Source organism: Cinclus cinclus, chromosome 6 (assembly GCF_963662255.1).
Source record: "Cinclus cinclus chromosome 6, bCinCin1.1, whole genome shotgun sequence".
Taxonomy (NCBI): Eukaryota; Metazoa; Chordata; class Aves; order Passeriformes; family Cinclidae; genus Cinclus; species Cinclus cinclus.
Window position 1 is genome coordinate 10,603,648 of NC_085051.1, and position 24,523 is coordinate 10,628,170.

Below are 24,523 nucleotides of genomic sequence, written 5' to 3' on the forward strand. Positions count from 1 at the left end.
GGATGGACCTATATCCACAGCAGATACAGCTCAAGGGAGGTTCAGGGGAAGCGGATATAGGATAATAAGGGGCTATAGCCCCCAGGAAGAACTATGGGATTATACTATAGGACAGCATGGCAGCACAACCCGGGAGGGTAGGACAGGGCTCTGGCATAAGGTGGGGCTCTAGGATCGAGGGGTAGGACGGAGCCGCAGGTCCGCTTGAGGCTCTGCCCGTCCTCTGCTCCTCCCGTTCCATAGGGAGCGCGCGCGTTTGGCGGCGGCTCCGCCCTTTTGGTGACGTCACAACCCGCCCCCTCCGCGCGGCGCGCGCGGCCACAGCCCTGAGGCGCAGCCGCCGCCATGGGGAAGAAGGCGCGGGCCGCGCCCGGGCGCCGGCCCATCCTGCAGCTCTCCCCGCCCGCGCCGCGCCGCGATGAGGCGGCGGGACCCGCGGGCGAGGGGGGCGACTCGGGCTCCGAACCGGGTAAGGCGAAGAAGGCGGGTGGGAGCGAGGGGGCGCTTCGTTGGCGGGGCGCGGCCTAGTGCGGCCTAGCGCGGCCTGGCGGGACCGGGGGGGCCCGATCCGCACTACCCCGCGATCACCCCAGCCTGAGTCCCCCGTAATTGACGCTTCTGCCCCGCAGATGAGCCCGAGACGGTGGCGGAGCCGCCCCGCAACCCACCCAATCCGCCGCCTCCCGCTCCCGCCGCGGTCAAGGCCACAGGTAAGGAAGCGCGCTGGGCTGAGACACGGGATTACATCCCCTCCTAAAAAACAATGGGGAGAATTTCAGGATTTAGGGGTGCTTGCGGACCCCGATGCACAATAATGGCTATTTAAAAGAAAATGTTAGAATTCTGGTTGTAAATGGGGCTTTGTCTTAAGTTTGGAGTGGTTTGATTCTCAGATGTAATTTTTTGGGTCTGAAGCATGTTTTGGGCTTTTTTTAAAGTTCACAGTGTGGGGGGGGTTCGTTCTAAAAGTGGACTTTTGTCCTGAGTTTAGCCGTTTTTGATACTGAGTGTGGAGGCTTGGGGGTCCTAAACATATTAATTTGGTCCTTTGTGTGATTGTTTTTTGGTCGTATGTATGAGGCTTTTGTCCTAAAAGTGTGGAGCTGTGAGGTTCCAAATAGTTTTTGGAGGTGCAGAGTGTGGGTTTTTTGGTTCTAAGTGTGGTGGGTATTGTGCTAAACATAGGGGGTTTTATGGGACTGTGTTCCCCTCTCCATAACCCCTATTTTTAACACAGGGTAATTATCCACATTTAACTATTATTTTTAAGGGAAGAGAGCTAACCCTTACCTAAATAATTCACTTTGGGGCTGGACTTGTTTTCATTTTAATTATTTTAATCACACTGCTACTTCCCAAGAGGTGATTGCTCATTCTTAAATGCATTTTATTATTGGTTCCTGTACTGATTCCTCCCAGGCTGTCCCTGATACTTGTACAGGGGCTTTTCCCCCCTGGGATGATAGTGGCACCTGGAGCAGAGGGTGAGGGTGGCATGCAGTGCCCTGTGGCAGCAGGAGGATTCCTCTGAGGATTTGCTCTCCCTTCTCCAGGAGGTTTGTGCCTGCTGGGTGCCTATGCCGACAGCGATGATGAGGAGGGAGAGCCCCTGGAGAAGCCAGCCCGTTCCACGGATGCCAATGGCAGCAATTCTACTGACATTGACAGCACCCTGGCAAACTTCCTGGCTGTGAGTGCTGCTCCAGCGAGGACAAAGGGAGGAAGGGGTGGCGGGAAGAGGGGAGTTTCAAGGCTCAAGATATTGTCCTCATCCAGTGAAGTTCTTTGATTTGGCTTGGGATTTGAAGCTCACAGCGGGATGCCGTCTTTACAGGAGATCGATGCCATCACGGCCCCTCCGCAGCCCTCTGAGCCCACCACTGCCTCCTCTTCCTCCTCCTCTGTGCCACCCCCCACACCTCCCCGCCCGGAGCCGAAGGATTCGGGCACATCGTTGGGCACAGCCAACGGCACGGGCTCGGCACCGGCCCCGGAGTGGCAGTATGACACCCAGTGCTCACTGGCCGGAGGTGAGCGCCATTCCTCTCTCCAAAGGGGGTGCTGACAAACAGGTGTCACTGGGGACAGGGGAGTGACAGGCTGTCCTTGTCCCCCTGGCAGTGGGAGAGCTGGAAATGGGCGACTGGCAGGAAGTGTGGGATGAGAACACTGGCTGCTACTACTATTGGAACACCCAGAGCAACGAGGTGACCTGGGAGCTGCCACAGTACTTGGCAACGCAGGTCCAGGGCCTGCAGCATTACCAGCACAGGTGGGCAAGACCTCCAGGATGTTGCCCTATGGGAGGTTGTCCCAATCCCACCCTTCATTCCCTCTCCTCTTCCTCAGCAGCGCCGTGGCAGGCACCAACGGCAGCTTCGTGGCAGCCACAGACCCGTTCCCTCAGGAAAAAGGGACCCCAGGCAGTGCTGGCCGTGGGGCTGGCCTCAGCAAGCGGGAGGTGAAGAAGGTCAGTCATGTGGGGTTCTGGCTGCCATAGGGCTTGCAGGCTTCCTTGAAAGCACCTGGGATGCTCTGCTCCATCCACAGCCCTAGGAGGGGCCTGGAAGCATGGGCTCTTTCCCAGGTAGCTGCCAAAAAGCTCACATGGAGCTCATCCCACAGGAAGTGAATGAAGGAGTGCAGGCTCTCTCCAACAGTGAGGAAGAGAGGAAGGGAGTGGCTGCAGCCCTCCTGGCCCCACTCCTGCCTGATGTGGTAAAGGAGGAAGAGGAGCGCTGGAGGAGGAAAGTGATCTGCAAAGAGGAGGTTGAACCACCTGTGGAAGAGGAGGCAAAAGTGGTAGAGGCAGCAACTGCCCCAGAAGAGCCAGAGCCCAGCAGGGACCCCCTGGAAGACACGGGGCACGAGGATCTGTGCAGCGTGGTGCAGTCAGGGGAGAGCGCGGAGGAGGAGGAGGAGCAGGACACACTCGAGCTGGAGATGGTGCTGGAGAGGAAAAAGGTAAGGGGAGACCTTTGTCACAGAAACAGGGCCACCCACGCAGCCACGGTATTGCTGGGGATAAACTGGGATGTGGTGTCTTGGCAGGCAGAGCTGCGTGCCTTGGAGGAAGGCGATGGCAGTGTTTCGGGCTCCAGCCCGCTCTCCGATGGGAGCCAGTCGGCCTCGCAGGACGCATCCCGCAGGCTCACCTCCAAGCGAGGGAAATGGAAGCTGTTTGTGGGAGCTGCCAGCCCTGAGTCTGCCAGTCGAGGCTCCAGCAAAACGGGCCGGGAGAGCCCAGAAGCAGGAGAAGCAGGTAATTGGAAAGGCTTCCTTTGGAGGGAGGAGCAGGGGGTCTCCTTTCCCTGAAGACCCACAGAGCAGAGCCAGGAAATGCCATGAGGTATGTGTGCCAGGTGGGGACAGCTGAGGGGTGGCTGTCTCACAGCTCAGCCTCACTGGGATGAGCTGCTCCTCTGCCACGATCTCTCTATCCTATTTACCCACATAAAGAGAAGAGTGCCATATTTAGTGGTTCCCTGGGAGAAGGGACACAGATAACAGCTGCCTCACATCCCATTGCCTTCCCGTTCCTCCCAGTGTTACAAATCCAGCCTGCAGCACACTGGAAATTGTCACCCTCTGCTTCTAAATTTCAGTTTTTGAGTTGCCTGGTACCAAATTCCAGACAGCTGAAGTGTCCCTGGAGCCACTCCAGGGCCCCACACTCAGTGTAGGGAATGTAACTCCAGCCCTTGTGGCAAGGCATCCCCTGTTTCTGTGGCACTGGCTCACCTCAGGGTGTGTGTGGATATATCCATCATATACAACTACCCCTTGTGTTCCTGTTGGATCCCCAGAGCTGTGCTTCCAAAATGCACCAGCTATAGCATTTTAAGGAACACTGTGCCCACCAGCTCTGGGAGTCCCAGATCATAGAATCGTGGAATTTTTCAAGTTGAAAATGCTCTCTGAGGTCATGGGAGTCCAACTGTTCCCCCAGCACTGCCAAGGCCACCACTAACCCATGTCCCCTAGTGCCACATCCACATGGCTTTTAAATTCCACCAGGGATGGGGACTCTACCGTATCCTGGGGCAGCGTGTGCAAGGGCCAAACTGGACTTTCCATTAAGAAATTTTCCCCAATATCCAACTTAAACTGCCCCCGGGACAGCTTAAGGCTGTTTTTTCTTGTCCTGTCTAGTTCCCTGGGAGCAGAGCCTGGCTCCACTCTCCTCTCAGGGCATTGTGGGGAGCAAGAAGGTCCCCCCAATCTCCTTTTCTCTGGGTGTGCCAGTCCCTTCCCAGCACAAGATTTGTGTGCCTGCAACACAGAAAGCTGAATGAAACTGCTTTGCCAAGGAAAGACTGATAACAGAAGTACCTGCAGCAGGCTGTGTCCTGCTGGAGTGGGAGTTGGTGCCTGCCTCATCCCAGGGTTGTTGTGGCCCTGAGGCACCTCTGCTTCAGGCAGGGGCATGAGCTGTGTGACAACTCTGGCATTAAATCAGCGATGTCATTTTTGCATAGGAAAAATGGTTTTGCCCCAGGGGTTTCCAAATAATCCTGAAGCCAGCTCTTCCTAGCAGCACCAGATTCTGCCTTAAGTTGGGGAACAATAAGCTGTCACTCCAAAATAACCAGTTTAAATTGAGCACCCTGCTGCTGGAGGGTGATTTAGGGAAGTGTCCTGCCTTCCAGCACCAGGACATGTTGGTTTCTTCAATTGGGATTTCTTTCCCCAGAGGCCTGTGGGACTCTGTCACAAACTTCCTTCCTTGGAATTGATTGCTTTGACAGTGAATTGGTCATCTGAAGGCAAAACCTTTTAGTATTGGCAGCTTTTGGGGACCTCTTCAGTCTTTCATAATGAACTTATTTAATACCTAGTACCTGTTACTGACAGATTATTAAGATGACAGATTCTGGGGGTTAGTCTCTTCCTGCTTTCCTGATAGACAGTTTTCCAGCCTTGCCTCATTGCTGCTTTGCACTGGAGCAGCTCTAACCATCCCCTTCCCATGTCATTCTTCCCAAAGGATCCCCACCACCAAAACATAGAGCAGTGACTATCTCTCATTTTTAATTTCAGGGTCTTGTCACTGGCTCTGGTGGGTCCTAGCTCTTTCCCCACTGTTGCCCACATTGGCTTTGTTCCAGGCACAGTGTCCAGCCAGCTGCTGGCACTGCCAGGGGGGTGGTGGGACAAGGACTGACCTTTCCTTCCTTCTCCTGCAGCCCCAAGCACGGAAGGAACTGATCCGAGCTCAGACAAAGAGGCAGAATCTGAGGAGCCCCAGGAAAAAGCCAAATCCCAAGGGGCTCCAAAAGTGGAAGAGGAGGAGCAGGATCTGAAGGTATGGAGAGGCAGAGGTGCATGTCCATGAGATAAGGGATGTGATGGGTGCTCCAGCTGCCAGCAGGAAAAAGGGACATGCTGGCTCCCCCAGCCACCTCTTCCCTGGGAACACCGGAGCTTTGGGCTCTGGATTTGGCCCTCCTGAAGCTTTTAAAGCTCAGATCCCAGTGTGGCTGCGGGAACAGCTTGTGAAGGAAGGGCTGTGCAGGACTGGGACAATATCCTGTGTCCACTAGGATTCAGCAGCAAAAGCCTGAATGAAAGGAGGGTGTGGGGCGGCAAAGACTGAGCCCTGGGTGTTACTGTGACAGAGAACAACCACTTTGATCTTGACTTTGTTTTCACCAATAACGATATTCCAGTCTCTGGCCCGGTCAGTCGTCCCGTTTCCAGGCTGAAGACTCCTCGTCCGTAATATCTCCGTTTCTTGAGGCTGACGGTACCGCTCTGCCCTTCGCCCGGCATTACTTTTAGATGCAAGCTGGGGAAGCCCTGGGGATTTCTGCAGCATCCTGCTGATAACTCTTCTCTGAGCCTTGGTTTGCTCCTTTGGCTGCACTGGATCAATTCCCTGATCTATAGCAGAGCTCCAGGCTCTAGGGCAGTATGACAGAGCAGTAGGGGAGATCTTTCCCATTTGTCCTTTAGTCCCCATGTCACTTGTTATCCTGAGATCTCCTGTATCATAAAATTTGGCTCTGGAGTAATTGTGACATTGGGAAATGTTGTCACCTCCCTGTGGCAGATGGGGAAACACCAGCTCATGGTGGAGCCTGGGTGGAACCTGCAGTGAGAGTTGCCCATCGCTGTCTTCATTTCCCACCACTTAAATAATTGTTCTTGTGTGAAAGCGAAGGTCCTTTAGTCCTTGTGAAAAATCTCACATCTCTCTCCTAAAACAATTCCTTAAAGGATTTTGAGGTGTGTCATTCCCAGACCAAAACTGAGCCTCCGTCAGTGCAGCATACATTTGAGACCTGATTTTTAAATTAATTTAAAGGCCTGTAGCAGGGCTGGACTCTGTGGTCCCATCTGCTGTCCCCCCTCTTTCCGGTCCCAGTGGGCAGTGTTATGGACCATGTGATGCTTTTCCATGCAGGATTCCCTTAGAGCTTTCGGAGGAATGCCGGCTCCCTGGGTAACCAGTACCGTTTGCTCATCGGGTTGGGATGTCTCTGGTTACAGGAGCTGCGCCGGGGCCACCGCTCCCAAGTCACCTTCTGCTCCAGGATGTTCCCTAGCTTCTCCAGAGCCACATTACCATGGGAATTCATATGCCTGCCTTGGTCTTCTCTAGGGCTTGCTTGTCTGACCCATCTTCTCTCTGGAGACAGATGCTTCCTTGGTGGCTTTGGTGGACATTCCAATGCCTCTTCTGAGGAGTCAAGTTAAAAATAAGACATTTTTAGAGCCTTCCTTGAAGCAGTGGTAATGCCACTTGCAGATATTCCTGTTGTTGATTCCTTTCTAGCTTGTGGCTGCTTCCATGCAGTGCCTCCAGGCAGGGGGATGGACACAGGGATCCCCATGTCCCCAGATTTGGAGGTTTCACTCCCATGAGATGCTGGGGTTGAATAGCCATGGTCGTCATGAGCTGACCTGAGTTTTGATGTAGCTGCTGCCTCTGCTCTGGAGTAACTCCAGAGCTGTTAGCACTTCCTGGTGCTTTCCAGAGCTAGTTTCTCTGGAAAGCAGTTACTTACAGAACTTGGAATGACATCCTGGCCCATTTATTTGGGAAACATTTTTAGATACCTGCCATGGCAATGGTTCTGCTGTAACTCCAAACAGAGCTACCTGAGCCTGTGCTGTCCGTCCGCACAGGGTCAAGTGCAGCCCGTGGAGGGGCTGTCACCCAACCACCCACACTGCCCTGTCCCTGGAATGTAGCAGAATGTAGCAGGACTTCAGAGGGAGGTGGGGTGACAGGCACACAGGGTCAGGGTGGCACGTTTGGGTCTCTCCAGGCTGAGGGACTGTGGGTGGGTCCTGAGCAGTTTCCTGACAGCCACAGGGCCACAGCCGCCCGATGCTGCTCCCAGAGGGCGGCTCTTGACTCTGCCCTTTCTCCTGGCAGTTTCAGATTGGAGAGCTGGCAAATACTCTGACTAGTAAATTGGAGTTCCTGGGCATCAACAGACAATCTATCTCCAACTTCCACATGTTGCTGTTGCAGACAGAGGTAACCGAGCCTTCGCCCCTTGCTCCGGCCTTGTGTTCCGGAGCGGATCGGATGCAATCCGCCGTCACTTGCGCCGGTGCTGCGTGAGCCTCGTGGCGCCTTGTCACGCAGGGCCCTCCCTTCCTCGGCGGGGGGACAGCGTGGCTTGGCGCGGAGGCGGGATCTCCTCCTCCTGGCCCCCCGCGTCCCGTGCCGGAAGGGAGACTCCCGATCCTTGAGTCCCGTCCCCCCCAGGGCCGCTGGCAGCCCACCTCACCGGCTTCCCCCGGTTCTTGCCCTCTAGACCCGCATTGCAGACTGGCGAGAAGGTGCTCTCAATGGAAACTACCTCAAACGCAAACTCCAAGACGCAGCCGAACAGCTTAAACAATACGAAATAAACGCCACCCCTAAAGGCTGGTCCTGCCACTGGGACAGGTACGCGCTCTCCTCCTTTCTCACCTTTCATCTCTGACATCTCAGACATGATTTGTGACCATCAACCACCTGACGACGCTGGCGCCGTCCCTCTGGCGGACTGAGAGCAGCTTCTGTTAGTGCTGGGCAGGCAGAGAAACGTCCGGCACTCGCAGAGTTTGGGCCGGCCACCAAACTGGAGGATCCAAACGGAGTGCCCAGTGCTTTGCGACGGAGCCAATTCCCTGAAGGACAGAGCTGGTTGTCCCTCGCGAGTGTCCAGCGCTGTGGAGGGCGGGCCTGGGGGGTCGCGCATGCGAGAGCTCTGTGAACTTTGCAGGATCTCTGGATCAACTCTTCTGACCAACAGCTCTTCCAAAGGACAAACTTCAACTCACCGACGGAATGAAGAACAAGATTTCTGTCTCCTGCCAGCAGGTCAGACCCAAACATTTCTTTGTCTATTTGGCTTTCTTGATTAATTTTCCTTTGTTTGAAATCTTTGCTCTTTTGTTTTTCAGCTCCCAGATCCGCTCCCTCTCTCTAGCATTCACTGTGTGTTTGACACCAAGAGTATCATAAAAAACTGCGCACCATGGGGTAGGGGGGCAGCCGCTTCCCTCCATTGGGCTGTTCCCCGGTGCCTCTTCTCGGAGGGCGATTTTCAGCCAAGGCCACGCTGAAAGTCGCAATGTTAGCAAGACGTCGCCAGCGTTCCCGGCCCTCCCCTCCCTCAGAGCGGGGGGCTCAGGGCGACGTTCCCGCAGCGAGCAATAGCAAATAGCTTTGAGCGAGTCGGCTCGGGCCTCTCCTGCCTCTGTCCTCAAAGTTGTTTGTTGTGTGTGGGAGAGTGGCAGCCCTGCTGCACGAGGGTCTCCCCTGCGAGAGCGCACCGCTGTCGTGGGCAGGCCCGCCTCGGAGTGTCGGGGGCGGAGAAGGGAAGCTGAAGCCTCTTTCTCTTTCTTGTGATCTAGGGAGCATAGACGCTATTTCTATGTTAACGAGCGCTCGGGAGAGTCACAGTGGGAGTTCCCCGACGGGGAGGACGAAGAGGAGGGACAGCAAAGCGCCGTTGACAGAAAACCCGATGGTCCTCCAAAGCCACCTCCCAAAGACAAAGGAGAGCACAGCGAGGGGCCCGCCGAGCGCCCCACAGGTAAGCCTCACTGGCAGAGGGGATCCAGAGCAGAGGGTGGGAAGCAGGGCAGTCTCTGGTGTTGGTGCCTCCAAGGTAGAGGAGCAGGTGGTACAGGCCATAGGCTGGGCATTCAAGCCCGTGTCACTGTGTATTCTTCAGGCTCCCTTTGTAAAGAATCCTTCTCGGGCCAAGTTCCTTCTACGTCTCTCATGCCGCTCACTCCATTTTGGACTCTGCTTCAGTCCTCTGTCCCGGTCCTCCAACCTCCCTTGCCTTTGGAAATGCCTCCGCCGCCTCCGCCCCCCCCAGACTCGCCCCCACCACCTCCACCACCACCACCACCCCCACCACCTGGAGAAGATGGGGAGATCCAGGAAGTGGAGATGGAAGATGAGGGGGGCGAGGAGCCACCTGCCCCAGGAACAGAGGAAGATGCTCCCCTGAAGTCCCTGGTGCGCCCTGCTGCCAGCAGCAGCCAGGTGAGCAGTGAAGCCAGGATGCCAGTGATTCCAGAGTGTGAGACTCTGGGAAATGGGTGTGCAATAAACCTCCTGGCTCAACACTCACCTTGGCACTCTCTTCCAGGCCACTGTCGATCCGAGCCCAGCCCCGCTGCTCTCGGCTAAGCCACAGAAAAGGAAAGCAGTGGAGATGAGCCCAGGGCTGATGCAGCGCACGGCCACCATTGGCAGCTGCCCTGTCATCTACAGCCAGCCCCTGATGGCCACGGGCAAGTACCAGCCATCAGCTGTGCCCTTGGCCTCCCTGAGGCCACGCCAGCGCCTCCAGAGCGAGATCCAGGGACGCCCCAACCTCCGCATGGCTCCAGGCCATGCTGGCCCTCAGCCCACAGCGCTGGGCCTACAGTCCAGCTACTTGGGTGTGACGGGACCTACTGCACCTTCCATGATGGGATACTCGGAGTGCACCGTGCCCGTCAGCCTGGCCAGCACGGCCACCGCGCAGCCGGCACCAGCACGGGGAGCCCTGCCAGCCACGGGTGCTGCACCTGAGCAGCCACCACCCCCACCACCCCCACAGACACCCCCACCACCCACCCCCAAGGCACCACCACCTCCAGAGAAGGAAAAGCCAAGGAAGGGGCGCAAGGACAAGGTAGGATGGATGGGTGGTCCCACACCAACACTGTTCCTTCCCTCCTCCCTTTCCCAGCCACGCTCACCACTCTTACTTTTGTGGCACAGAGCAAGAAGGGCAAGACAAAGATGCCATCACTGGTGAAGAAATGGCAAAGTATCCAGCGGGAGCTGGATGAGGAGGAGAATTCCAGCTCCAGCGAGGAGGACCGGGAGACCACAGCCCAGCGGCGCATCGAGGAGTGGAAGCAGCAGCAGCTGATGAGGTACAGACCCCAGGGGCTGGCACCAGCATATTTCCTGGTCCTTTGTAAAGGTGGGGGATATATGAGAGGGCCAGCTGGGTGCTGACGTCCCGCTTTATCCCTGCAGTGGCATGGCTGAGAGGAATGCCAACTTCGAGGCACTGCCAGAGGACTGGCGCTCACGGCTGAAGCGGAGGAAAACAGCCTCGAGCACGTGAGGCATGCAGTGCCGTGCCCACCTCTTGGGATTTTTTTGTTTTGTTTTTTTTTACAGATGTACAGTTCCTTTGACCATTGTCCAATAAATTGTAGCAATTTGGGAAGTGCCATCTCATTGATGCTGCTGAGGGTGGGTGGTATAGATGGGGATGGGGAGCACAACAGAACCCAGTAATCCACAAATTAAAATATTAGAAGTTGGATGGACGTGTGGATTGTGGAGGGCAGGAAGACTCTGGAGAGGAAACTAGGCGGGCTGGATTGAAGGGCTGACACTAAAGGTGTGAGTGTAAAGGCCACGTGCCAGGTCTTCCACTTGGGTCACACAAAGCCTGCAGAATGCTCCAGTCTGAGGGAAGAGAGGCTGGAGAGATGGGAAAAGCCCTGGGGGTGCTGGTGAGAGGAGCCGAACATGAACCCAGCTGGGCAAAAGGCGATGACACGTGGGCCGTGCTAGCACTGGTGTGGCCACAGGCACATCTGCTGTTACGGCACTGCTGGGCCACCTCCAGCCCTGCAGACAGATCTGGAGCCCTCATGGCAAGAGAGCAGCTGTCCAAAGAAGGGAATGGAGTGGGAGAGGGGTCTGGAGCACAAGGAGGAGCAAGACGGGGGTGGGACTTGGCTTGGAGGAAAGGAAGCTCAGGGGGGACCTGTCTCCATAACTCCCGGGAGGAGGGTGCAGCCAGGTGATGTGTCAGACTCTCCCTGCCAACAAGGGATAGGACAGCCTCAAGCTCTGCCAGGAGAAGTTGAGGCTGGACATGAGGAGTGGTGTCAGCCATCAGAATGGACTGCTGAGCAATGTTGAGTCCCCAGCCCTGGAGGTGTCCAAGGAATGGTGTTCAAGGATATGGCACTCAGTGCTCTGGTCTGGGTGACAAAGTGGGTATTAGTCCGAGGCTGGGCTCAACGATCCTAGAGGTATTTTCCAACCTTAATGACTGTGAAATCCCCCTGGCTCCTTTCCCAGCTCTGCTCCAGGACTGCCCTGTTCCTCCCTGTAGCTCAGCAACCATGTGTCAGCCGAGAAGTGACACTGCCAGTGCTGTTCCGGCTCTCCCGGAGCTCTCACAGCCATGGAGCCCGCAGGGCGCCGTGCTGCCCAGGGAGGGGAGGGGGCTCCGGGGGGATTTGGTGGGGGTCAGGTCCTGAAGCCCTACGACAGCTTCATCCGCACCCACCTGCGCTTCTATGGCTACTTCCAAGGTGAGCTCTGGCCGCTGTGCGGTGTCCCCTCCTGTCCCTGGGCTGTGTCCCCTGCCCCCTGGCTGCAGTGCTGTTGTCCCCAAGACAAGAAGACGGGCAGGGAAGAGACTGCCACATCTGCGGGGGAACCTTCCAGGCAGTATCCCAAGGCACCCACCATGGGCAACACCGGCCCTGGCTGGCAGCGAGGTCCTGGGCACAAGCCAAATCGTGAGTAAAACCCTACAGCCCTTCACAGCCACCCAGCACAGTGTCCTCCCAGCACAGCAAGTGTGGGGACAGGATCTCTCCCAGTCCCTGCCTTGGTTTTGGGGGATGCCCCTACCCCAACCACACTGGAGACCCCCAGCCCTTCCCAGTGCTCTTGCAGCCCCCAGGGTGGTGGAGCAGATCCCCCACTAGGGCAGACTCGCCCCCTCAACAAAGCCCTGGATGTCTCCAGAACCACAGGCTCCATTCTCCCTCCCTGCTCCCCGCTGGCCTGTGGAGTGTGAAGTCATTCAGGACACGATTCAGCACATTGGTGAGGGGATACTCCCAGCTGTCCCCCTGCCTCACCCCTGTGCCAGACCCCTGTTGTGTGTATGGCATTTGTCTGTGTTCTCCCCTCTCCCAGAGTGGGTGCCCCCCAACCCGGAGCCCTTCTGCCCACCCATGGGCCCGGAGCAGCCCATGTACACTCTTGGTGAGGACCAGGGCACCATTGTCTACCACTCCAGCCCAGGTAACGGAGCACAGGCAGCACCCCTGTGTGCCTCTGCTCTCCCCAGGCCCCCATCACTGTCCCTGCTTCCCCACAGTGCTCCAAGGCTCCAGCTTTACCCGTGCTCGGGTTGGGGGGGCCCCGGGGCCACTCTCATCACCAGCAGCTCCCTTGGAGGGTCCACAGGACACCACACTGCTCTTTGAGTCCCGCTTTGAGAGCGGGAACCTCCAGAAAGCCATCAAGGTGTAAGAGAGAGGCTGGGGGGCGTGGGGTCTCTTGTGTCAGGCCTGGATCTGGAGCATGGCCCTTCCCTCCACACAGGGGACCCTACGAGTACGTGCTGATGCTGCGGCCGGACCTGTACACAGCCAAACACACACAGTGGTTCTACTTCCGTGTCCAAAACACGCGGCAGGACCCGCTCTACCGCTTCACCATCGCCAACATGGCCAAGCCCAAGAGCCTCTACGGCCAGGGCCTGCAGCCACTGCTCTACTCCCAGCAGGATGCCCAGAGCCGTGGCATAGGCTGGCGCCGGGTCGGGACCGACATCCACTACTGCCGTGGCAGTGCGGGGGAGCCGCCCCTGTTCCGGCTCAGCTGGACAGTGCGCTTCCCACACGATGGAGACACGTGCTTCTTTGCCGCCTGCTACCCCTACACCTACTCGGACCTGCAGCGCTACCTGTGTGCGCTGGCAGCCGACCCGGCGCGCTCGCGGTACTGCACGGTGCAGAAGCTGTGCCGCAGCCTGGCCGGCAACAGCGTGTACCTGCTGACCATCACCAGCCCAGGCGGCACGGCCGGCAAGCGGGCAGTGGTGGTGAGCGCCCGCGTGCACCCTGGAGAGAGCGGCGCCTCCTGGGCCATGAGAGGATTCCTCGATTTCCTCCTTAGCGCCCATGCGGATGCGCAGCTCCTGCGCCGCCTCTTCGTCTTCAAGGTGGTGCCGATGCTCAACCCCGATGGGGTGGTGGTGGGCAACTCCCGCTGCTCCCTGGCAGGACGGGATCCCAATAGGGCTTACGGGATGGCGCTTCCTGGCTCTTTCCCCGGCGTGTGGCACCTGCGGGCCATGGTGAAGAGGTGAGGCGGGCGTGGGGAGCCAGTGGGATGGGGCCGCTCCTGTGGCGGTGCTGGTGGCCATATCCTGATGCATGCAGGGTGCTGGCAGAGCAGGAGGTGGTGCTATACTGCGACTTCCATGGACACAGCCGGAAGAACAACGTCTTCATGTACGGCTGCGATGCCAGTGGGGACGGCACCGGGACACGGCTGCACCAGCGCGTGTTCCCCCTCATGCTGAGCAAAAACGCCCCTGACAAGGTGGGACATGGATGCCTCAGAGCGACCTGTTGCAGTGACAGTGGGAAGACAGCCACAGTGCTGCTTCCCAAGCTGTCCCTGTGGGGTTGGGACCCCTCTGACCCTGGGGCCCCCCAGTTCTCTTTCTCCAGCTGCAAGTTCCAGGTGCAGAAAAGCAAAGAGCGGACAGGCCGGGTCTCCATGTGGCGCCTGGGTGTCTCCCACAGCTACACCCTAGAGGTGGCTTTCAGTGGCTCCACACTGGGTGAGGGGTTGCCACAGCCATGGGGATGGTGCCGGGGGATGGTGCTGGGTTGGGAAGCTGCCCTCGTTTCCTTTTCCCTGTCACCTCCAGGTGGAAGGAGGTCCCACTTTAGCATGGAGGACCTGGAGTCACTGGGTCGCCTCCTCTGTGACACCCTGCTCGACTTCTGCGACCCTGCACCCCGCAAGGTGGGCTTGCACCTGGTCCAGGGTGCCCTGGTGCCGTGGGACCACGGTGACACTGTGACACTGGCACTGTCCCTCAGCTCCAGCAGTGCCTGGTGGAGGCAGATGTGCTGCTGCAGCAGCAGATGGGTCTTGAGCCAGGCTCTGGAGGCAGCTGGAGCAATGTGTCCCCCTCAGAGCTTGAGTCCAGGTATGTCATCCCCTGTCAGCCCTTGTCACCCCGTGGTGCCACAGGGGGTGAAGATGGTTCTTTCCCCTTGCAGCACCAGTGGTTCCGATAGCTCCATGTCCGATGGGATCCCAAATGACTTCCACAGCCCTGACCGGCTGGTGAGTCCCTGTGTGCCACTGATTTTGAGGTGGGAGGGACACAGAGCCAGGGTGGAACAAGGTGACAGAGGGTGCAGAAATCCCAGTGCCATGTTACCACCCGGAACAGATGGAGTCACACAGGAGGAAGCGGCTGCAGAGACGGCGAGCAAGGAATGGCCTGCGCCGAACCAACCGGAGCCACACCAGCATCCCAGTGAGCCTGGAGCCACCACAGTCCATCCAGGCCCTGATGGGACAGTCCTGCAGGGACACTTATTCCCAGTGCTGTCCCACCCCTCAAGCTGGTCTGACCCCTCTTCTCTGCCCCCCAGGCTGGGACTTGCAGGCATCCAATTCTTCCTGGTGTCCAGAACGGAGGTGGCAGTGCGGGAGAGAAGCCCAGAGCCAGCTCCAATATCACTTTTCCCAGGGCAGCTGGAGCAGGGAATGGCCGCTGTGCCACCATGGGAAGGCATCAGCTGGACAGTGGCACAAGTGCTGTGACACACCGCAAGCCACAACTGAGCCCCTGCCACCATGGTGCCACCAGTGGCTACTCCTGGGATCCAGCCATGGGAGCAATCCTGGGGCCATCCTGGCAGCGGGGCAGGCGCAGGCCCAGGGACAGGACACATCCCCTCACTGTCCCTGCAGTGGTCTCACGCTGCTGTGCCTGTGCTCGGCAGTAAAGATGCTGCCATCTCCATGTCTGTGTCTGGTTCTGCCTGTTGTCACTGTGATGTCCCCTCAGGGGTCCCCTTGTCCCCGAGCATGGACAGACACTTGCTGGCACCAACCCCAAGACACCATGGTGTCAGCCTATCTATGCCTGTGGTGTTACCTTAGACCCTGTCACCAGGGTGTCACCTCTATTGCATGGTGTCACATCAACCCTACCACCATGGTGTCACCTTGGGCTCTAGGGATGTGGTGTCGCTAACTTCTTGCCACCCCGGTGTCCCCTAAGCGCTGTCACCACTGTGTCCCCACAGGCCCCGTGGGTCCCCCAGTCCCGCAGGCCCCGTTGCCATGGCAACACGCCAGCGGCGCTGCCGGTTGTTTCCATAGCAGCCGCTACACTCCCCAGGCGCCCCCCAGCGGCCGGAAGTGCGTCACGACCGCGCCGGAACTACCGGGGAGGCGGAAGCGGAAGCGGCGGCAGCCGTGGCCGTGTCCTTCTGTGCCGTGACGCCGGGGCGGCACCATGGCGGACGCGGCTTCACAGGTGCTGCTGGGCTCGGGGCTCACCGTGCTCTCGCAGCCGCTCATGTACGTGAAGGTGCTGGTGCAGGTAAGGGCGGGAATGGCAGGGTTGAGAGGGGGTACCGAGCTCGGTATCGGCCGCGCGGGGAGTACAGCCTGCCCGTCCCCGCTGCAGGTGGGCTACGAGCCGCTGCCGCCCACCCTGGGGAGGAACATCTTCGGCCGCCAGGTATACCAGCTGCCTGGCCTCTTCTCTTACGGTGAGTCCGCCCCGGTGGGGCCGCCCCGGCGCCGTCCCAGTGCCGCCGTGGGGTCCCCCCGGGGCTGACGGTCCCCGCTGTCCCCAGCCAAACACATCGTAAAGGTGGACGGGAGAGCGGGACTCTTCAAAGGCCTCACCCCCCGCCTCTGCTCCAGCGCCATCGGCACCATGGTGCACAGCAAAGTGCTGCAGGTACCGGCACGGGCGGGGCGCCGGGCCCGGGGCGCTGCGGGAACTGGGGGTACTGCCTCCGGGACAGGGGGACACCGGGGCCCCCTGGCTCCCAGCGCAGTGCTGGCCCTGTGATGACCCTGCCCTTTGCTCCACAGAGCTACCAGGAGGCCGAGCAGGCTGAGGTGCGTACAGAGGTGCTTCCCACGAGAAATCCCTTCCCTTCCCTTCCCTTCCCTTCCCTTCCCTTCCCTTCCCTTCCCTTCCCGTCTGTCTCTTCCTTTCTCCCTCTTTCCATTTCTCTGTTCTACTCCTCCCTTCTCCTTTCACTTCTTTCCCTCATTCCTTTCTCCTTTTTCTCTGTCTCTCCTTCTTTTCTTCCTCTTCTCTCTCTCCTTCCCTCTTTTCTTCATTTTGTTCTCTCAATTTTTCCTTCTCCATTCCTTCCCGCCTTCTTTTTCCCTTTGTTTCTCTCTGTCCTTTCCTCACCTCCTTCCCGCCTCCCCACACCCAGCCCCAGCCCTGCATCTGGAGTGCTCCAGGGGGCCAGGAGCTTCCACCCCTGTCCTGGGGACAACGTCCCCTCTCTGGGTAGATGTTCCCACCTGACTACTCCTTCTCCTCCAGCCTGGAGCCAGCAAGAAGGAGCCAGTGTCCTCACTGGAGCAGGTGCTCAAGGAGGTGAGGAGCAGGAGGAGGAGGAGGAAGGCAGTGGGATGTCACATCCCTGTCCCCTCCTGGTGATGCTCCCTTTGTTCCCAGACCTCCCGGGAGATGGTCGCTCGCTCTGCTGCCACCCTCATCACCCATCCCTTCCACGGTAGGTGTCCTCCCATCCCAGAGGATTGGGGGCACAGTGCCAGGTGCCTCCTGTCAGTCTCATATCACTCCTATGTCATTCCCATGTCCCCACAGTGATCACCCTGCGCTGCATGGTGCAGTTCATCGGCCGTGAGACGAAGTATAGGTATGGCCTGGGGGCTCTGGGTGCTTTGGGAGGCTTGGGATCCTGGGTTCTCCCTGACATTATCCCTCCTCTTTCTCCCTATCCCAGTGGGACACTAAGCGCCTTTGCCACAATCTACCGGGAAGAGGGAATCCTGGGATTCTTTGCGTGAGTGCCGGGAAGGCAGGGAGGGGCATGGTGGGGGTGACATCAGTGGAAAGGTCCCAAAGCCTTCTTGGGAGTATCTAGAATCTCTCCAGCAGCACTGGATCACTCACCTGAGCATCCCTGCTCCCAGGGATGGCTGTTACCCCATCACCTGGCTGCTGTGGGAACAGCCACCCCCTGTCCCAAACCAGCTGTTTCCAGCTCTCTGCACAGTCACATCTCAATCCTCAGCCGACATTCCCACTGTTCTTCCCTTGCAGCGGCCTCATCCCGCGGCTCCTTGGGGACATCCTCTCCCTGTGGCTGTGCAACATGCTGGCCTACCTCATCAACACATACGCGCTGGAGAACGGGGTAGGCTCCGCTCCGGAATCTGGGAGCTGATGGGGGCAGCTCCAGTGGTATTCTGGGAGCCATGACCCCGTTTTGGGGGGATTCAGGTGCTGTTGCTCCTCTCTTAGGTCTCCACCATGACTGAGATGAAGAGCTACTCCCAGGCAGTCACTGGGGTGAGTACAGCCACAGGCAGGAAGTAGATCCTTTTCCTAGGGAGTTGTGTGTTCCCAGAATCCTGCGGCTGCCAGGGTGGGGATGGAGCCAGGCTGGGATCAGCCAGATCAGCCCACAGGCCAAGGGATGCTCCATGGAGGACATGTGTGACCCTGTGGAGGTGGCAGGAGTGGGCTCCCTCCCTGGGGTGAAACTCCCAGGGGTTCCCCCATGTGGAGGGAAGAGGGAACATCCCACCAATCCCTGCTATTCCTGCAGTTCTTTGCCAGCATGCTGACCTACCCCTTCGTCCTGGTCTCCAACCTGATGGCTGTGAACAACTGCGGGTGAGTCCCTAATCCCACTGACACCTGTGTCCCTCTGTCCTGGATCAGCTCCTGGAACCACTTTCCCAAAATTCCCAGGTGGAAAGGTTTTTCCAGTGCTCCACAAAGTTGATCCCTCCTTGCTTCAAGTGGGAAAGTGTTGTTTCGGGGTTCAACCCAGTGTGGAGCCACAAGGGAATGGATGATTCCCGGGTGGCTGTAATTCCCTATGGGAATAATTCCTGGTGGGTCTTCCCTCCCTTCCCCAGGTTGGCTGGGGGTCTCCTTCCCTATGCACCCACCTACTCCTCCTGGCTGGATTGCTGGAGCCAGCTGCACAGGGAGGTACGTGCTGAAGCTGGGATGTGCTGGCATGCACCAGGACATTGAGAGGAGCTGGTTGGGAGCTCCATGGGGCTTAGACAGCCCACCCTGGACCTTGTGTGGCCCCTCCATGGTCGTTTTCCCTTTCCAGGGCAACATGAGCCGAGGGAACAGCCTGTTCTTCCGCAAGGTTCCAGCAGGGAAGCGATATGTGTGGGAGGAGCGGAGGTTCCGCTGATTCCAGAGATGGGAGTGGGATTGTGGAGCCAATGCCGGGCTCTGGAAGCAAAGAATCATGAAGAGTGATGATTTCTATACAGTTTTTTAAAAATCATTTCCTGCTGAGAGCTGGAGGTGTGGGTGTGAATCTCTGTTCATGGGGATTTCCTGGGAAGAGGGGCTGGCCAGTCACCAGCATTCCCTGATTTTTCCAGGAGCCTTTTCCCAACCTCGCACACTGTTGAGGCTCTTTCCACAGGGTCGATTCCCTGATAACCTCAGGCACCTGGTGACACAGAGGGCCAGTGGCATGGGGAGGGACTGTCAGAAGTGGGGACAATATATGCCTGGAAGGGGTTGTTGGACACGTGGAAGGGTCCTTGCAAGGCCCATGGAGGGGGCAGAGATGAGAGTTGTACACCTGGCCAGAGGTTTGCACACCCAGGGAGCTGTGTAGAGATGGGAGATGGGGTCACATACCTGCTAGAGGGATGCTCTCTGGGGGCATTACTGCACACCTGGCAGGGACTGCTGCACACGTGGTGAGGGTTAGAGCACAGCTGGAGCAGGACTCGCACAGCTGGCAGAGCAGGGAAAGGTGTTGCAAAGCTGGAAGGAAGGTTGCACACCTGGCAGTTGTACTCCTGGTGGGGGCTGTTGCACGGCTGGAGCGGGGCTTGCACACCTGGCAGGGACATTGCAAAGGTGGGACGTGGGTCACACACCTGGCAGGGATGTCGCTTAAAGGCCGCACGCCCGGCGGCGGCCGTTCCACGCCGGAGGAGGCTGTCGCACACCGGGCAGGGCTGCCGCACCCCCGGGACCGAAGGGCCGCGGCGGGGGCGGGCTCGGTGCGGGGGGCGGTGCCGATCCCTCCTCCCTCGCGGCTCCTCCCCGCCCCGGTACCGGCGCCATGGCGGGCACGGGTGGCGCCGGGGACCCCGGGGATGTGCTGAGCGGCGGCAGCGAGCGGCGGTGCCGGGCGCGGCTGGCGGCGGGGGGCGCGGGGGGCGCTGCGGCGGCGGCCGCGGTGCTGGTGCCGCTGTGCTCGGTGCGCGGCCGCCCCGCGCTGCTCTTCACGCTCCGCTCCCGCCGCCTCGCCGGCCCCCACAGCGGCGACGTCAGGTACCGGCGGGGGGAGCGGGCACTGGGACCAAGCCGGCCCTGACCCCCATCCCCGATCCCTCCCGCAGTTTCCCCGGTGGGCGGCGGGACCCGGCGGACGGGGACGCGGTGGCCACGGCTCTGCGGGAGACGCGGGAGGAGCTGGGGGTGGCGGTGACAGCCACCAGCGTCTGGGGACAGCTTCGGACGCTGCCCGACCGGGTACCGGGGAGCGGCGGGGCTTGGAGGCGCGGGGACGAGGGCGTGCGGGGACAAGAGCAAAAGGGCAGGTGGCAGGGACACAGTGATGGGTTCACGGTGACAGGGAAGGCGGTAGGGTCATGGGTGACGGGTTCAAGGTGACGGGGACAAAGGTTTTGGTGTGATAGGTTTGGGGTGACGGGTACATGTGACAGGAGAAGGCCGCGGGAACACAGAGGAAGGGTTCATTTGACAGAGACAAAGCAGTAGGGACACAGGTGACAGAGCAAGCGTTCTGGGTGACAGGGACACAGGTGAGCAGGGGTTGCAGGCAGCAGAGGATTGGGATGACAGGAAAAAGGCAGCAGGGTCACAGGTGACAAGGACAAAGTAATAGGGTCATGTGTGGCAGGTTCAGGAGGCTGAAGACACAGGTGATAGGTGTTGCAGATGATGGGGATTCTGGGCAATAGGGACAGGGCAGCAGGAATATGGGTGACAAGAGTCCTGGGGATTCAAGGTGACAGGACACAAGGCAATGGCACTGGTGGGGGGGTGACACACATGGTGGGTGCCTGGGTGGCCCAGGCACTTTGAGGAGAGGGTGTCACCCTGTCCCTTGCTGACATACCTTCCAGCATGGAATGACCGTGGCGCCTGTCGTGGCCAACCTGGGGCCGCTGGAGGCCTTGACACTGAACCCCAACCCTGACGAGGTGAGTGACTCCTCCCTAGGCCTGCTCCCTTTCCCATGGCAGCTGCTCCCAGTCACTGTGCTCTGTGCTGACAGGTGGAGGAGGTGTTCACCCTGCCCCTGGCTCACCTGCTCCACGAGGAGAACCAGGGCTACACCCACTTTCGCACGGCCAGCGGCTATGGATACACCCTGCCCGTGTTCCTCAACGGCCCCCACAAGGTGTGGGGGCTCACGGCCATTGTCACCGAGCTGACCCTGGAGCTGCTGGTGCCTGGTCACTACCGCAGGAAGACCCACGTGCCTCCCCGGAAAGCCCCGGGCTGAGCAGGGAGGGGGCAGGGGGCAGCTGTGGGGTCCCTCTGCTTCGGTTCTCCACCCGTGCATGGGGAAACGGCTCCAAGCCCAGCAATGATGTCACACACTGTGATTCAGTAAAAGCCATGTTTGGAACTGCCCCTGGCTCTGAGTTGTGGAGTGGGGCCAGGACAGCTGTCCCTTGGCACAGGCACAGGAGGAGGAGTCCTGGTGCTACTGCAGCGGGGACACGGAGCGTAGGGTCCCCGAAGAGGGGACTGTGTACCTTACAGCCATTGCCTCTGCCCCACCCCCAGCCTTATGGAAATCCAGGATCTCTCCTCTGGGGTATCCAGGCCCCAGCTGTGTGACCCCATGATCCCTGGGGATCTCTTGCTCCAGGTACAGAAGGACCCAGAGGCCTTCTACCCCACCCATCAGCCCCTTCCCACCATTCTATGTCCACAGCAGAGCCTGGGAGCACAGCAGCATTTATTGAGGACCCTCTGGAGAACCCTCTGAGTGCTGCCAGCACCCCAGAAACCCCTTCCAAGCAGGAGAAGGGAGGTATGGTGGTGAATCCTTATGCTGACGCCACTCGGGCTTTGGCCTCGCTGTAGCGCCGCATCCTCTCCTCCAGCTCGGGGCGGAAGTGGCGGATGAGGCCCTGCATGGAGCAGGGGAGTTGGTTAATAATGGGGGGGAGGAAGGCTGCTGGCCCCTCAAAACCCTCCAGGCCCCTCACCTGCACAGGCCAGGCCGCGCCATCACCCAGAGCACAGATGGTGTGTCCCTCAATCTGCTTGCTGATCTCCCAGAGCGCATCGATCTCGGCAGCCTGCGCATCGCCCCGCACGAACCGCGCCATCACCTTGTTCATCCAGTCCACGCCTGCGGGAATAGGGGGAAGAGGGATGGGTCCCTGCAGTGTCCTGCCCCACAACCACTCACCCACTGCTCCCTGCTCACCTTCCCGGCACGGGGTGCACTGCCCACAGCTCTCGTGCTTGTAGAACTCAATCAGGCGTGCAATGGCTTTGACGATGTCGGTCTGGGAAGAGAGGGAGGGTGAGGAAGGTGAGGGTCCCACCGTGGCTGTGGGAGTCATGGGGTGCCCATCCCTTACCGATTTATCCATAACGATAACGGCGGCCGTGCCCAGCCCGCTCTGCGCCTGCACCAGGGAATCAAAGTCCATCAGCACCGTCTCGCACACAGACTTGGGCAGCAGTGGCGTGGAGGAGCCACCTGGGATGACGGCCAGCAGGTTGTCCCAGCCTCCGCGGACACCTCCTGTAAAGAGGAGGATCAGGACAGGCAGCTCCAGCCCCACTCCGGCCCAGTTCGGCCACAGCGCTCACCAGCGTGCTTCTCGATGAGCTCCTTCAGCGGCACTGACATCTCCTCCTCCACTGTGCAGGGTGTGTTGACATGCCCCGAGATGTTGAAGAGCTTGGTGCCGGAATTCCGCTCCCGGCCGAAGCTGGCGAACCAGGCGCCGCCGCGCCGGCAGATCGTGGGGGCCACCGACACCGTCTCCACATTGGCCACTGTGGTGGGGCAGCCGAACACACCTGGGAAAACATCAGGAAAAAATTCCTCCCTGTGAGGGTGATGATGCCCTGGCACAAGTGACCCAAAGATGCTGTAGCTGCCCCTTCCCTGGAAGTGTCCAAGGCCAGGTTCAACAGGCCTCGGAGCAACCTGAGACCCTGGTATATGGTCCATGGAAGCACGGTGGAATGAGACAGTCTTTTCAGGCCCCTTCCAACCCACACCATTCTATGAAACAGAGGGAGCCTTCAACGGACGTGCTGTTGGCTGTGGTGTTGTCCTTGCAACAGGACGGTGTCCTGGGGACAACTGTTTTGGGAGGGGAGCTGGGAGTTCAGAACAGAGCTGCGGGACGTACCCACATCAGCGGGGAAGGGGGGCTTGAGGCGGGGCTTCCCCTGCTTGCCCTCGATGGACTCGATCAGTGCCGTCTCCTCCCCGCAGATGTAGGCGCCGGCACCGCGCACCACGAACACGTCAAAGGCGTATCCTGACCCACAGGCATCACCGCCCAGCAGCCCAGCCTCGTATGCCTCACGGATGGCCACCTGCAGCAGGGCAGGTGATGAGGCCAGGAGCATCATGAGCCACGCCAGGGGGTGTGGGGTGGCTGTGGGGTGCTCCCCCGCACCTGCAGGTTGGAGGCCTCGTTGTAGAACTCCCCTCGGATATAGATGTAGGCAGCGCGGGCGCCCATGGCCCGCCCCGCCACCAGGCAGCCCTCCAGCAGCTTGTGCGGATCGTGCCGCATGATCTCCCGGTCCTTGCAGGTGCCCGGCTCTCCCTCGTCTGCGTTCACCACCAGGTACTTGGGTCTGTGGGCAGCTCACGTCAGAGGGGGATCCCCATACGGCGGGGCCGCGGTAACGGAGCTGTGGCCGGTCCCGGTCTCACCTCCCGTCCGGGGGTTTGTTCATGAAGCTCCACTTGAGTCCGGTGGGGAACCCGGCGCCGCCGCGGCCCCGCAGCCCCGAGGTCTTGATCTCGCCGAGGATCCAGTCCACGCCCTTGAGCAGGATCTCTTTCGTCTTGTACCAGTCGCCGCGGCGCAGCGCGCCCTGCAGCCTGCGGGCACCGGGCATGGTGACACCGGGCACGGAGCACGGGGCACCGGCACTCCCCACGCTGCTCCCGCTACTCACCGCCAGTCATGCCGCCCGTAGAGGTTGGTGAAGATCCGGTCTTCATCCCGCAGCGACCCGAACTGCGTCTTCTTAGGAGCCGTCTGCGGGGACACACGGATTCAGCACCGGGAACACCGGGACCCGTCCCGCGTGGTCCCCGCACACCCCGCCCCGTCCCCGCTCACCGAGAAGGAGGCGGCGGGCAGGCGCCGCAACGCCAGCAGCTGTCTGCCAGCCATGGCGGGGGGCACCGGCACCGGGACCGACCACCGTCACCTTCAGCCGCCCCCGCGGTGACGTCAGGGGGAGCGCCGGCGGCGCGCCAGTGACGTCACGAGAGAGGCCGGGCCAGGGTCCGTTTGGGGCGGGGGCGCGTGGAGGGGGCGGGGCCAGAATTGGGGGCGCGTTCACGGGGCCGGCCCATGGGCCCAGAGGGGGCGTGGCCTCGCTGGCGGCGCACCGGCACGTGCCCCGCGCCCGGGCCCGGGTTGGGTTTCGGCGCTGAAACTGGAGCCCCCAGTCCACCCCACCGGAGCCCCCCGGGGCGCCCCGCTCCCCCCCACCGGCGCCCCGGGGGGTCGCTGCGCTCCACCCGATCTCCTGGGTGACGAGGCGGGTACCGAGGACCGCGGTGGCCTCGTCCCTGCGAGGGACGAGCGCAGGTTCGGGGCGACCTGGCTTTCTCCCGCTTGGCCCCGGTCGTGGGGAGAAGGAGCAGGAGTGGGCGGAATGTTCTTCCTCTTCCACGGGCCGCAGCGGCGCGGCACTGGCAGCCCCGCGCCCCCAGCCTGCCGGGGCACCCCCCGGCACCAGGGCGACAGCCGGAGGGCTGCCCGCAGCTCCCGCCTGGCCCCTCGTCTCAGGGGTCCCGGTAC

The 24,523-nt window shown here is 59.9% G+C and overlaps 5 protein-coding genes across 7 annotated transcripts; 4 read left to right on the plus strand and 1 right to left on the minus strand.

The window, feature by feature from the left end:
- Positions 1-327: 327 nt before the first annotated feature.
- On the plus strand, positions 328-10,688 carry FNBP4 (formin binding protein 4). The gene is given in 18 exon segments (XM_062494429.1): positions 328-469; positions 630-710; positions 1,554-1,690; positions 1,835-2,030; positions 2,122-2,272; positions 2,353-2,470; positions 2,626-2,964; positions 3,052-3,262; positions 4,123-4,131; positions 5,187-5,305; positions 7,385-7,489; positions 7,773-7,906; positions 8,860-9,041; positions 9,183-9,502; positions 9,609-9,757; positions 9,815-10,139; positions 10,229-10,386; positions 10,493-10,688. Coding segments are annotated over 18 exon segments (2,949 nt in total). The 5' UTR covers positions 328-345; the 3' UTR covers positions 10,584-10,688.
- Positions 10,689-11,950: 1,262 nt separating this feature from the next.
- On the plus strand, positions 11,951-15,294 carry AGBL2 (AGBL carboxypeptidase 2). Its single transcript, XM_062494430.1, has 11 exons — positions 11,951-12,003; positions 12,410-12,517; positions 12,594-12,744; positions 12,821-13,585; positions 13,663-13,825; positions 13,943-14,069; positions 14,160-14,257; positions 14,335-14,444; positions 14,518-14,584; positions 14,694-14,780; positions 14,899-15,294. The coding sequence occupies exons 1-11, from the start codon at positions 11,952-11,954 to the stop codon at positions 15,253-15,255; spliced, it is 2,085 nt and encodes a 694-aa protein (XP_062350414.1). The 5' UTR covers position 11,951; the 3' UTR covers positions 15,256-15,294.
- Positions 15,295-15,713: 419 nt separating this feature from the next.
- On the plus strand, positions 15,714-18,802 carry MTCH2 (mitochondrial carrier 2). 2 transcript variants are annotated; one of them, XM_062494431.1, is made up of 13 exons: positions 15,714-15,857; positions 15,945-16,029; positions 16,117-16,223; positions 16,361-16,387; positions 16,830-16,883; positions 16,965-17,022; positions 17,118-17,169; positions 17,257-17,316; positions 17,577-17,670; positions 17,778-17,825; positions 18,085-18,152; positions 18,401-18,476; positions 18,607-18,802. In XM_062494431.1, exons 1-13 carry the CDS (start codon positions 15,771-15,773, stop codon positions 18,691-18,693), a joined length of 903 nt encoding a protein of 300 aa, XP_062350415.1. In that variant the 5' UTR covers positions 15,714-15,770; the 3' UTR covers positions 18,694-18,802. The 2 variants fall into 2 exon arrangements, with proteins under 2 accessions (XP_062350415.1, XP_062350416.1); XM_062494432.1 differs by lacking the exon at positions 16,361-16,387.
- Positions 18,803-19,562: 760 nt separating this feature from the next.
- On the plus strand, positions 19,563-21,108 carry NUDT8 (nudix hydrolase 8). The gene is made up of 4 exons (XM_062494433.1): positions 19,563-19,799; positions 19,868-20,000; positions 20,618-20,695; positions 20,770-21,108. The coding sequence occupies exons 1-4, from the start codon at positions 19,588-19,590 to the stop codon at positions 20,998-21,000; spliced, it is 654 nt and encodes a 217-aa protein (XP_062350417.1). The 5' UTR covers positions 19,563-19,587; the 3' UTR covers positions 21,001-21,108.
- Positions 21,109-21,482: 374 nt separating this feature from the next.
- NDUFV1 (NADH:ubiquinone oxidoreductase core subunit V1) lies at positions 21,483-23,942 on the minus strand. 2 transcript variants are annotated; one of them, XM_062494485.1, is made up of 10 exons: positions 23,834-23,942; positions 23,667-23,749; positions 23,419-23,589; positions 23,156-23,339; positions 22,883-23,072; positions 22,332-22,544; positions 22,097-22,263; positions 21,940-22,021; positions 21,716-21,861; positions 21,483-21,637 (listed from the first exon to the last, which is right to left on the minus strand). In XM_062494485.1, exons 1-10 carry the CDS (start codon positions 23,885-23,887, stop codon positions 21,554-21,556), a joined length of 1,374 nt encoding a protein of 457 aa, XP_062350469.1. In that variant the 5' UTR covers positions 23,888-23,942; the 3' UTR covers positions 21,483-21,553. The 2 variants fall into 2 exon arrangements, with proteins under 2 accessions (XP_062350469.1, XP_062350468.1); XM_062494484.1 differs by having other exon boundaries at positions 21,716-22,021.
- Positions 23,943-24,523: the final 581 nt, after the last annotated feature.

Bases quoted from the DNA above. Each gene is read 5' to 3' on its own strand.
- AGBL2 (XM_062494430.1), top strand. From the start codon at position 11,952: ATGGGCAACACCGGCCCTGGCTGGCAGCGAGGTCCTGGGCACAAGCCA. The intron at 12,004-12,409 runs GTGAGTAAAACC...CCCCTCTCCCAG, and splicing joins TCCTGGGCACAAGCCAAATC to AGTGGGTGCCCCCCAACCCG. The intron at 13,586-13,662 runs GTGAGGCGGGCG...TGATGCATGCAG, and splicing joins CTGCGGGCCATGGTGAAGAG to GGTGCTGGCAGAGCAGGAGG.
- MTCH2 (XM_062494431.1), top strand. From the start codon at position 15,771: ATGGCGGACGCGGCTTCACAGGTGCTGCTGGGCTCGGGGCTCACCGTG. The intron at 16,030-16,116 runs GTGAGTCCGCCC...CGCTGTCCCCAG, and splicing joins GCCTGGCCTCTTCTCTTACG to CCAAACACATCGTAAAGGTG. The intron at 18,477-18,606 runs GTACGTGCTGAA...TTCCCTTTCCAG, and splicing joins GGAGCCAGCTGCACAGGGAG to GGCAACATGAGCCGAGGGAA.
- NUDT8 (XM_062494433.1), top strand. From the start codon at position 19,588: ATGGCGGGCACGGGTGGCGCCGGGGACCCCGGGGATGTGCTGAGCGGC. The intron at 19,800-19,867 runs GTACCGGCGGGG...TCCCTCCCGCAG, and splicing joins CCCCACAGCGGCGACGTCAG to TTTCCCCGGTGGGCGGCGGG. The intron at 20,696-20,769 runs GTGAGTGACTCC...CTGTGCTGACAG, and splicing joins TGAACCCCAACCCTGACGAG to GTGGAGGAGGTGTTCACCCT.
- NDUFV1 (XM_062494484.1), bottom strand. From the start codon at position 23,887: ATGGCTGGCAGACAGCTGCTGGCGTTGCGGCGCCTGCCCGCCGCCTCC. The intron at 23,073-23,155 runs GTGCGGGGGAGC...GCCCTGCTGCAG, and splicing joins ACGAGGCCTCCAACCTGCAG to GTGGCCATCCGTGAGGCATA. The intron at 22,022-22,096 runs GTAAGGGATGGG...CTCTCTTCCCAG, and splicing joins TTATCGTTATGGATAAATCG to ACCGACATCGTCAAAGCCAT.